Source organism: Lampris incognitus, chromosome 10 (assembly GCF_029633865.1).
Source record: "Lampris incognitus isolate fLamInc1 chromosome 10, fLamInc1.hap2, whole genome shotgun sequence".
NCBI classification, from domain to species: Eukaryota; Metazoa; Chordata; class Actinopteri; order Lampriformes; family Lampridae; genus Lampris; species Lampris incognitus.
Window position 1 is genome coordinate 37,393,657 of NC_079220.1, and position 12,092 is coordinate 37,405,748.

At 42.3% G+C, this 12,092-nt stretch overlaps 1 protein-coding gene across 1 annotated transcript in view; it reads right to left on the bottom strand.

Annotated features, from left to right (window-relative positions):
• LOC130119817 (supervillin-like) overlaps window positions 1-12,092 on the bottom strand; it is a 45,600-nt gene that overhangs the window by 14,454 nt on the left and 19,054 nt on the right. Inside the window, exons 6-7 of the mRNA XM_056288412.1 lie at window positions 735-880; window positions 422-597 (exon numbers count right to left, since the gene is read on the bottom strand). Coding sequence (XP_056144387.1) covers window positions 422-597; window positions 735-880 — 322 coding nt within the window. The remainder of the gene's footprint in view (window positions 1-421; window positions 598-734; window positions 881-12,092) is intronic.

The window sequence follows — 12,092 nt, forward strand, 5'->3', positions numbered from 1 at the left end:
TGCTCTTTCTGAGCCATCCCGGTTGCTGCTCCACCCCCTCTCCGACGATCCAGGGGGCACCGCAACTGACCAGCGGAGGAACTAGTGCAGCGACCAGGACAAATACCCACAGCCGGCTTCCCACTCGCAGACACGGCCAATTGTGTCATTAGGGAAGCCCGACCAAGGCGGAGGTAACACAGGGATTTGACCCAGCAATCCCATGTTGGTAGATAATGGACTAGACCGCTACGCTACCCGGACTTATTATTCTTTTGAATGTCATGATGCATAGACACTTTTAAACCAGCTAATGGTTTTCTGTCTTTTTTAAAGGTTTGCTTGAAATTTTGCTTAACATTTTGATGGAAACATGGCTGGCAGATGTGAGCTGGCCTTATCTTGATCTTCTGAGGTTTCGGTGAGTTTATTGTAGACTTACAGCTGTATGCTGGAATTACAGTGACTTGGGTCAAGTGGGTTTATGCTACAGTTGCTGTAGTCATACGCTCCAGCCCACACCTGGTGAGCCAACTGTAGAGCTACCCTCTTCTTGCCAAAGGATACTTCCTTTCCATGCCACAGGTATACCTCACTGCCAAAGTCAAACACCAGTGCCTGGGGACACACACACAATCACAATTAGAGACTCATAAGCACATTAATAACATAGATTGAGAGATTCATTAAAACTAACTTGAATTACACACATACACATGACAAAAACTGAAAAACACCAAAAGTCAGGGTCTGACCTCATTTGAGTTCAGCAGGGAGATGCTCAGCATTGAAGCCCAAGCATGTTCATGGGGCACCAGTCTGTTCTCCACTAGCCTGTAGACACAGTTTGATTCAACCACACCACGCTCATACAGCTCATCTTCCTCTGGTGGACCTGCTCCTATGTCCAGCAACACACAGAAACACCTCACTCATTCATTGTCTATGAAACCTTAGTAGAAGTAAGCATCACTGGAGCTTATTTATCCCAGCAGGCATTTATTGAAAGGAAAGCCCTGATAACCCTAGGAGACATCCTGGAACGGGCATCAATCCACTGCAAGGACTGCACACACAATCAATAACCCATTGTTTGCACCTATGGGCAGTCTAGAGTCTCCAATTCATGGCAAGTTGGAACCCCATGGTTCAGGTGGCACGATGAGTGGGTAGGTGGAAAATTTTAGAGCTCCCTGCCAATTGTTCAATAATTCAATAATTCGATAAAACAATGGTGCCCATTTTGTTCATCCATCCATTATCCATGCCGCTTATCCTAATTAGGGTTGCGGGATGCTGGAGCCTATCCCACCAGTCATTGGGCAGTAGGCAGGGAAACACCCTGGACAGGGCATCAGTCCAGCACAAGGCCGACACATTCACACGGAGGGAAAATTTAGTATGGCCAATTCACCTGATCTACATGTCTTTGGACTGTCGAAGGAAACCGGAGCACCCTGAGGAAACCCATGCAGAACATGCAAAGTCCACACAAAGGACGACCTGGGATGACCCCCAAGTTAGGACAACCCTGGGGTTCGAACCCAGGACCTTCTTGCTGTGAGGCGACTGCAATAACCACTGTGCCACCCTATTTTGTTCAGTTGGGAACAAATAATCGTTCTGGCAGTATATTGTTTACTACATCTTTTTAATACTACATTATAACTACACACTATGCCTACTACATGTGTTAAGGGTGCTAACACAATGGTTAAAGCCAACTAAGTTAACTCCACCGCATCGGACAATGCTGTTCTTAGTACTACTGAATCACTTCGAGCTGATATAACATCTGAGTTAACATCACTGAAAGAGGACATCTGTGCTTCCATGGACGCTAAAATAGATACTTTGGTAACAACTCTGAGGTCCAAAATTGCATTGATACGGACCGAACTGCATGGCGACATAGCATGAGTCAGATCCAATGCTGGGGCTCTTTCTAGATGTGTGACAGAATTGGAAAAGGGGGCAAATCACTGGTCGGATGAGACTACATCCCTTGATCGCAAGCTACAAAGTCTCACTAAACAGGTGGCTTTCCTATCCAATAAGTGTGAGGATTTAGAGGGGAGGTCACGCAAGAACAATTTGAGAATTATCGGTCTACATGAAGGCGTGGAGGTACCATGTCCAACTGACTTCATTGCTGGCCTGCTCAAAGATGTTCTGCATCTAGAAGAAAGACCATTGCTTGACAGAGCACACCGTTCCCTGCTGCCATGTCCGCAATCTGGAGAGAGGCCACATCCCTCCATTGTTCGTGTTCACTATTTTAGTGTCAAGAAGGACATTATGCAATGCGCAACACAAGCAGGTCAACTACTCTACAATGGCCAATGATTTCTACTATTTCCGGACTACACCGCCGCTGTTGCTAAAAAGAGAACAGCATTCGACGAGGCCAAGAAACTGCTCCGAGATCGCCAGGGGGTAAAATATGGCCTGCTTTTCCCTGTGCTATTTAGATTATACACGATGGCAACAACTCTGTGTTCGACACTCCTGAAAAAGCAATATCCTTTATCCGGAGCGATATCTTGGTCACCTAGTCAGCTCATGTTGATTTGATGTTATTAACCACATATGGTAAAATGCTATGGCAACATTACTGATGTTAGCTTCCCAGGCTAACAACTAGCTATGCTAGCTGACTGACAATGGACAAGCTCTGATTGCTAACGCTAGCATTACCTGTGCACCAAACCAAATGATGGACTTTTCTTTTACTAGTAGTATTACTTGTTGGTAAACAAAGGCAAACGGTGATAGTTATGTCGACATGGAAATGTTTATTTACTCTATGATTATGGTATTTTGTTTACCATTGCCAGCAGTGGCACCCCTGATAAAATCTATAGGCTACACTGGCCTTCTTAATAACTCTGTGACTATGTGGACATTAAAGCAGCTGTCAGGTGTGCTGCGCCAAGGTAAATTGCACCTCACCCCCAAAAAATTGTTAGCACCTGCCATCACTGATTGCTGATTGGTATTCAGTCTACCAGTTTGTTATTAGCCAGTCTTGCTATGCTAATTTAGTTGTTTTTAGACACCCCAGCCTGAAACTCCAGCCCATACTACATATTTGGTAAGAGAATGGTAATTACATGGAGATGACACCATTTGTACAAATTGTACTCTATAATATTACCTGGCTCATGCCAGACAAACTATCACTGCCTGAATACACTGGAACTGTCATTTTCTTGTTGTTCTCCCACTGAAATGGTTCACTAATGTTCCTACGTACCGACATGTTTTTATTTTTCATATGTTCACTTGGCAGGACCCTAATTGTTTTCTTGTTTGTTAAGGTTACACAGTTGCATGCATACCCCTGTTGGGGTTGGATGTGGGATGGGAATAGGGAAAGGGGGAACTGGGGAGGTGAGTGGCAGGATGTGGGTATTACGGTATTTCCCCCCCCTTTTTTTTCTCCTTTTTACTCATCTCGGCTGTCTATGTTTCCTCTGCTGGTCTACATGTCACCTTTCATTTGCCATACTGACTGTATCTCTCTCCAACTTTGTTAATTGATGCTCATGTCCAATATCTCCTGCAATGACATACAATGTCACTAAGATTTGGACCAGAGAGTTGTATGAGTAGGTCACTCAATTGCACCAGCTGAGATGTGAAAGGCCTCAACCTGCCTGTAGAAAGGTAAAAGGGTCTGGTTCATCTTAAACACCTCAACACTCAGTTTGCATTTCTGCAGGAAAGGCACCTTCACAACTCAGACCAAGTTTGGCTCCGCTGTGGTTGGGTAGGCCAGTTGTTCCACTCGAAATTTCAATTCATATCCAAAGGGGTCGCTATACTGATTAACAAAAATATCCCGTTTTTGGTCTCAAAGGTTGATGCAGATTCAAGGGGCCGTTACATAATTGTCACTGGTCGGATATGATAGTCTGGTCATTCTAGTCAACATATACACTCCAAATTGGGATGATGCACAATTCTGTATGATTTTTTTTTATCTCACTTACCTGACGTCAATACACACAGTCTTGTCCTAGGTGGGGACTTTAACTGTGTCTTGTCTACCACTCTTGATTGTAGCTCATCAAAACATGCCCTTCTTTTTAAATGTTCTTCTGTCATTAATATATTTCCTTGTACATTTCCTAATACTCCTATGGAGTATTAGAAGTTTGGTGTTTTCTAAATCCCACGACTTGTGACTATTCATTTTTTCCCATGTTCGTAAAAACAATCTACAACAGGGTGATTTGGAGAGTGGGGTTTAGAAATGTAAGTGATTTAGTCAATGAATATATACCAGGGTTTATGAGGGCACAGGTACTGGTAGATGAAGTGAGTGGAAGGGGTGATGGAATGTGGTTGGGAACAGCTGAAAAGATATTTGGAAAGACCAAGAGGGGGATGCCGAGAGAATGGGTCAGTACGATTAAGAGAGAGGCTGTGTTGGATGAGGAAGGAGAGATAGAAATGTATGTAGGAGAAGGAGAGAGGAGAGTGAGTCTGATGAATGTGAAAACGAAAGTGATGTATAGATGTTTAAGAGGGGAAGAAGTGAGAAGACCGGCTGCGGAGAAAGTTTGGGGGAGGGTTATGAATGAGATGGATGTAGGGAGGATATGGAGAAATCTGAGAGTGAAATGGAACAGAGTTGAATGTGAGAATCTTTATTTTTTATTAAGGCACAATAGGGTATTCAATAATTTAATAATTAGTAAGTTTGATGTGAATGTGAAGAAAGAATGTGATGTATGTGGTGTGGGAGTGGAAACATTTATACATGAGTTTGTTGAATGTTGTGAACTGGAGGAATACATGGTGAAAAAAAAGAGTACTAAATGTAGGAAAGTTGGTCTGTTGACAGAATGGAATGGAGAGAATTGTGGTTGTTTGGGGTGGCTGGCAAAGTGAAAGGATGTAATGTTCATTTATCATATTATGTTTTAAGCCACGCAAGGTTTGCTGTCAAGCTAAGGAGGAATATAGCCCATTATGAAAAGAGGAAGGTTGGGGTGTGGAATATTTTTAGGAGTATAATGGAAAGAGATGTTAATATGTTGTATGGTTATGTTAGAGAAGAAGAGTTTGTTGGTGGATTTGTAGAGGGGAGCACTTTTGTTGATTGGAGTAGGAGGGAGGGTAATGTTAGATTTTAGTTAAACAGTATACTGTGTGTGGTTTATGAGTATTTTTTTTATTTGTTTGATTTGGTGGGGGGGGGGGGGTCTGTAGGCTGGAAGCCATGCCAAGGTCTACAGGTTACCTCACCATTTTCTGTTTTTGTTGACCTGTGTTGTAATATTTGATTCTACAGAGTTCGATGGGTTTGTAAAATGTTTTATTTCACTATTTGTTTGGTATATGTGTGTTGTATTTTCAATGTTTTTATTTCTATAGAATAAAAGAGAGAGAAAAAAGTAGAAATTCGTACTCCCTCAGGTATAGTCACTACTGATCATAAAAAAATAAATGATACATTTCATAAGTTTTATTCAAAACAATGCTTCTGAAGATCATTCATTGATGGATCCTTTTTCCCCCCCAAAAAACTTGAGAACCCTCCATTAATGTGAATGTTAAACACTTGAGAAACCCATCTCTGAAAATGAAATAATGCAAGCAATTGGAACCATGCAGAGTGGCAAGTCTCCAGGGCCAGACGGTGTCCCAACTGAATTTTATAAGACATTTTCAAATCTTCTTTCCCCACTACTGGCCGACATGTTTGGTGAATCATTCAACACTAACTCTCTTACTCCATCGTTATGCAAGGCCTCAATTTCTATGTTGCTCAAGAAGGGTAAAGGACCCCCTTGATTGTGCATTTTACTGACCTATTTCACTACTTAATACTGATGTGAAGATACTGGCTAAAGCCTTAGCTCACCTGTTAGAGACAGTGTTTCCAGTTATAATTTCCCCAGACCAGACGGGATTTGTCAAAATCAGGCCTTTTTTAAAAATCTTAGTTGTATTTTTAACATTCTTTATTTCAAGCCTTCTCAGACCCCAGAGGTGGTGGTATCGTTTGACACAGAAAAGGCTTTCAACCATGTGGAGTGGAACTACCTTTTTTTTATTTTGTGAAAATTTGGTTCCGGTGATAATTATATATCCTGTGTCAGATTATTGTACTCATCCCCAAAGGCGTCAATACGTACAAATTATATAATTTCTTCCTCTTTCCAGTTACGCAGAGGAACTACACAGAGGTGCCCTTTTAGCCCCCTGCTCTTTGCGATAGCAATAGAATCTCTGGCTATAGCCCTGCGTAGTGACCACAACACCCGTGGTATTCATAGAGACCAGGAACATAAGGTATCACTTTTTGCTGATGACCTGTTGGTTTTTGTATCTGACCCCTTAATCTGCATCCCTAAGATCTTGACATTATTGAAGGATTTTGGAAAATTAAACTCCCAATTAACTTCGTGGCAAATAAATGTACACTTAGCTCCATTACATTCAGGATTTCCCCTAAAATTGCTTATATTGGCATTGTTGTAACATGGAAATATAATGATCTTTTAAAACCTAACTTTCTAACTCTGTTAATCCATACTAAACTTGATCTAGAACGTTGGTCTGAGCCCCCTCTATCTCTCGCAGGTCGTATTTATGCAGGTAAAATGAATATTTTACCCTAGTTTTTATACCTCCTTCAATCAATACCATCCATCCATCCATTATCCAAACCGCTTATCCTTCTCTCAGGGTCGCAGGGATGCTGGAGCCTATCCAAATCTATACCAGTTCATATTAAAAAGAAGTTCTTCTAAATTTATTTCATTATTTTTTTTCTTCACTAGACACATTTATTTCATTATTTTTTCATTATCTTTAACCAACTTTCTTTGTCCCTCCACCAGAACAACCTCCTGGACCCCAACCAGTCTGAGTTTAGGGTGGATCACTCGACAGCGACGGCCCTCCTTGCAGTGACAGAATCACTGCACTCTGCAACAGCAAACTCTCTCTTCTCTGTCCTGATACTCCTGGACCTGTCAGCTGCGTTCAACACAGTGAAACACCAGTTCCTCATCTCTAACCTCGAGGGGCTGGGTGTCACAGGCTCTGCACTCTCAATGTTTGCAACCTAACTGACGGGTCGCTCCTACCAGCTGACATGGAGGGGATCTGTGTCGGACCCTCCCAGACTGACTACAGGCTTTCCACAGGGTTTGGTTCTGGGTCCTCTCCTTTTCTCCCTGTACACGACATCCTTGGGTTCTGTTATTCGCTCGCATGACTTCTCTTACCATTGTTATGCCGATGACACCCAGCTGATCTTGTCCTTTTCTCCCTCTGACACACAAGTAGAGACACGCATTGCTGCGTGCTTGACTGACATCTCGGAGTGGATGGCGACACACCACCTGAAGCTCAATCTGGACAAGACGGAGCTGATGTTCCTCCCGTGGAAAGGTTGCCCTCACCAAGACCTGGCCATCACCATTGATAACACCGTGGTGACGCTAACTCGGACTGTGAGGAATCTGGGTGTGATCCTGGACGACCAACTGTTGTTTGTTGAAAACATTGCATCGGTTGCTCGCTCCTGCAGATATCTCCTCTATAACATCAGGAGGATTCACCCATTCATCACCGACGAGATGGCACAGGTGCTCATCCAGGCTCTGGTCATCTCCCGGCTGGACTACGGAAAGCTGCAGCTCGTCTGGTGTTCAACCGCCCTAAGTTCTCCCACATAACTCCCCTTCTCATATCCCTACAATGGCTCCCAGTCGTTGCTCGCATCCAGTTTAAGACTCTGGTGCTAGCCTACAGGGCTCCTTCCTATCTCCAGGCCATGGTCAAGCTCTACACCCCCGCCCGACCACTTCGCTCTGCTGCCTCGGGACGCCTGGTTGCCCCGTTGCTCAGAGGCTCTTGCTGCCGATCGACCCGGTCACGGCTCTTTTCTGTCCTGGCCCCACAGTGGTGGAATGAACTCCCCACTGATGTCAGGACAACGGAGTCGCTGCCCATCCTTCGGCACAAGTTGAAAACTCCCTCTTTAAGAACTACTACCCTGTTACTTGTTCTTAGCACTTATTGTATTCACTCATTTAAAAAATATATATATACACTACCGTTCAAAAGTTTGGGATCACCCAAACAATTTTGTGTTTTCCATGAAAAGTCACACTTATTCACCACCATATGTTGTGAAATGAATAGAAAATAGAGTCAAAACATTGACAAGGTTAGAAATAATGATTTGTATTTGAAATAAGATTTTTTTTACATCAAACTTTGCTTTCGTCAAAGAATCCTCCATTTGCAGCAATTACAGCATTGCAGACCTTTGGCATTCTAGCTGTTAATTTGTTGAGGTAATCTGGAGAAATTGCACCCCACGCTTCCAGAAGCAGCTCCCACAAGTTGGATTGGTTGGATGGGCACTTCTTGCGTACCATACGGTCAAGCTGCTCCCACAACAGCTCAATGGGGTTCAGATCTGGTGACTGCGCTGGCCACTCCATTACCGATAGCATACCAGCTGCCTGCTTCTGCTCTAAATAGTTCTTGCACAATTTGGAGGTGTGTTTAGGGTCATTGTCCTGTTGTAGGATGAAATTGGCTCCAATCAAGCGCTGTCCACTGGGTATGGCATGGCGTTGCAAAATGGAGTGATAGCCTTCCTTATTCAGAATCCCTTTTACCCTGTACAAATCTCCCACCTTACCAGCACCAAAGCAACCCCAGACCATCACATTACCTCCACCATGCTTAACAGATGGCGTCAGGCATTCTTCCAGCATCTTTTCATTTGTTCTGCGTCTCACAAACGTTCTTCTTTGTGATCCAAACACCTCAAACTTGGATTCATCCGTCCACAACACTTTTTTCCAGTCTTCCTCTGTCCAATGTCTGTGTTCTTTTGCCCATCTTAATCTTTTTCTTTTATTGGTCAGTCTCAGATATGGCTTTTTCTTTGCCACTCTGCCCTGAAGCCCAGAATCCCGCAGCCGCCTCTTCACTGTAGATGTTGACACTGGTGTTTTGCGGGTACTATGTAATGAAGATGCCAGTTGGGGACCTGTGAGGCGTCTGTTTCTCAAACTAGAGACTCTAATGTACTTATCTTCTTGCTCAGTTGTGCAACGCGGCCTCCCACTTCTTTTTCTACTCTGGTTAGAGCCTGTTTGTGCTGTCCTCTGAAGGGAGTAGTACACACCGGTGTAGGAAATCTTCAATTTCTTAGCAATTTCTCGCATGGAATAGCCTTCATTTCTAAGAACAAGAATAGACTGTCGAGTTTCAGATGAAAGTTCTCTTTTTCTGGCCATTTTGAGCGTTTAATTGACCCCACAAATGTGATGCTCCAGAAACTCAATCTGCTCAAAGGAAGGTCAGTTTTGTAGCTTCTGTAACGAGCTTAACTGTTTTCGGATGTGTGAACATGATTGCACAAGGGTTTTCTAATCATCAATTAGCCTTCTGAGCCAATGAGCAAACACATTGTACCATTAGAACACTGGAGTGATAGTTGCTTGAAATGGGCCTCTATACACCTATGTAGATATTGCACCAAAAACCAGACATTTGCAGCTAGAATAGTCATTTACCACAATAGCAATGTATAGAGTGTATTTCTTTAAAGTTAAGACTAGTTTAAAGTTATCTTCATTGAACAGTACAGTGCTTTTCCTTCAAAAATATGGACATTTCAATGTGATCCCAAACTTTTGAACGGTAGTGTATATATATATATATATATATATATATATATATCTTGCACTTTTACTTTAGCACTGGGTTTGCTCTTACAAACCCCAATTCCAATGAAGTTGGGACATTGTGTAAAATGTTAATAAAAACAGAATACAATGATTTGTAAATCCTTTTCGACCTATATTCAATTGAATACACTACAAAGACAAGATATTTAATGTCCAAACGGGTAAACTTTATTGTTGTTTTTTTTTGCAAATATTCACTCATTTTGAATTTGATGCCTGCAACACGTTCCAAAAAAGCTGGGACAGGGGCATTTTCACCACTGTGTTACATCACCTTTCCTTTTAACAACACTCAATAAGCGTTTGGGAACTGAGGACACTAATTGTTGAAGCTTTGTAGGTGGAATTCTTTCCCATTCTTGCTGGATGTACGACTTCAGTTGCTCAACAGTCCGGGGTCTCCGTTGTTATATTTTGTGCTTCATAATGTGCCACACATTTTCAATGGGAGACAGGTCTGGACTGCAGGCAAGCCAGTCTAGTACCTGCACTCTTTTACTACGAAGCCACGCTGTTGTAACACGTGCAGAATGTGGCTTGGTATTGTCTTGCTGAAATAAACAGGGACGTCCCTGAAAAAGACGTCACTTGGATGGCAGCATACTATGTTGCTCCAAAACCTGTATGTACCTTTCAGCATTAATGGTGCCTTCACAGATGTGCAAGTTACCCATGATGCCATGGGCACTAACACACCCCCGTACCATCACAGATGCTGACTTTTGAACTTTGCGTTGATAACAATCTGGATGGTCCTTTTCCTCTTTAGCCCAGAGGACACAACGTCCATGATTTCCAAAAACAATCTGAAATGTGGACTCGTCAGACCACAGCACACCTTTCAACTTTGCGTCAGTCCATCTCAGATGAGCTCGGGCCCAGAGAAGCCGGCGGTGTTTCTGGGTGTTGTTGATATATGGCTTTCGCTTTGCATGGTAGAGTTTTAACTTGCACTTGTAGATGTAGTGATGAACTGTGTTAACTGACAATGGTTTTCCGAAGTGTTCCCGGACCCACGTGGTAATGTCCTTTACAGAATGATGTCGGTTTTTAATGCAGTGCCGCCTGAGGGATCGAAGGTCACGGGCATTCAATGTCAGTTTTCGGCCTTGCCGCTTACGTGCAGAGATTTCTCCCGATTCTCTGAATTTTTTGATGATATTGTGGACTGCAGATGATGAAATCCTTAAATTCCTTGCAACTGTATGTTGAGAAACGTTGTTCTTAAACTGTTGAACTATTTGCTCATGCAGTTGTTCACAAAGTGGTGAACCTCGCACCATCCTTGCTTGTAAACGACTGAGCGCTCCTTTTATACCCAGTCATGACACTCACCTGATTCCAATTAACCTGTTCACCTTTGGAGTGTTCCAAACAGGTGTTTTTTGAGCATTCCTCAACTGTCCCAGTCTTTCGTGGCCCCTGTCCCAGCTTTTTTGGAACGTGTTGTAGGCATCAAATTCAAAATGAGTGAATATTTGCAAAAAACAATAAAAGTTTATCAGTTTGAACATTAAATATCTTGTCTTTGTAGTGTATTCAATTGAATATAGGTCGAAAATGATTTACAAATCATTGCATTCTGTTTTTATTCACGTTTTACACAATGTTCCAACTTCACTGGAATTGGGGTTTGTAAACGCTTGTTTAGATGCACTTATGACCTCTGATGACTAATAGTTCTCCTGATTTCCTACGTTAAATGGACTTATTGTAAGTCGCTTTGGATAAAAGCGTGGGCTAAATGGCTGTAATGTAATGTAATGTAATGTAATGTAATTATTTATTTGTAATGGAAAAAATGCCTCAGATACGCAAAAGCGGTCGGTCCATCAGAAACCCCGTGAAGCTGGTGAAATGACCTTACCAAGTTTTCAGCAATATTACTGGTCCTATAATATAATCCTTTTGACAATCTAAGTTCACAGACACTGAAATTCCATGTTAGCTAGCCTTTGAGATGTCATCTGTCTCTCATGTATCTTTGCACTTGCTCCTCTGCTCAGCACTCCCTATTTAGATATAGGGCTCACCCTATATCCAAATGTATTAATGATAATAATAATAATAATAATAATAATAATAATAATAATAAACATTTACTTCAAACGTGCCTTTCAAATACAGTAAAACAAAGCAGTAAAAAACAGTGCAATCAACAATAAAACACACAATAAACAATAGAGCATAAATCAGCACGAGTTAAAAAAAGATTAATTTGATGTTGTTAATGCTGTTAAAGTGAGTATGCTAGTTTAAAAAGTTGTGTTTTAAGGGCAGTTTTGAATTCTGTAATGGAGTCCAGTAAGCGGATGTGACAGGGAATGGAGTTCCAGAGTTTAGGTGCAGCATAGGAGAAAGCCCTGCCACCCATTGTGC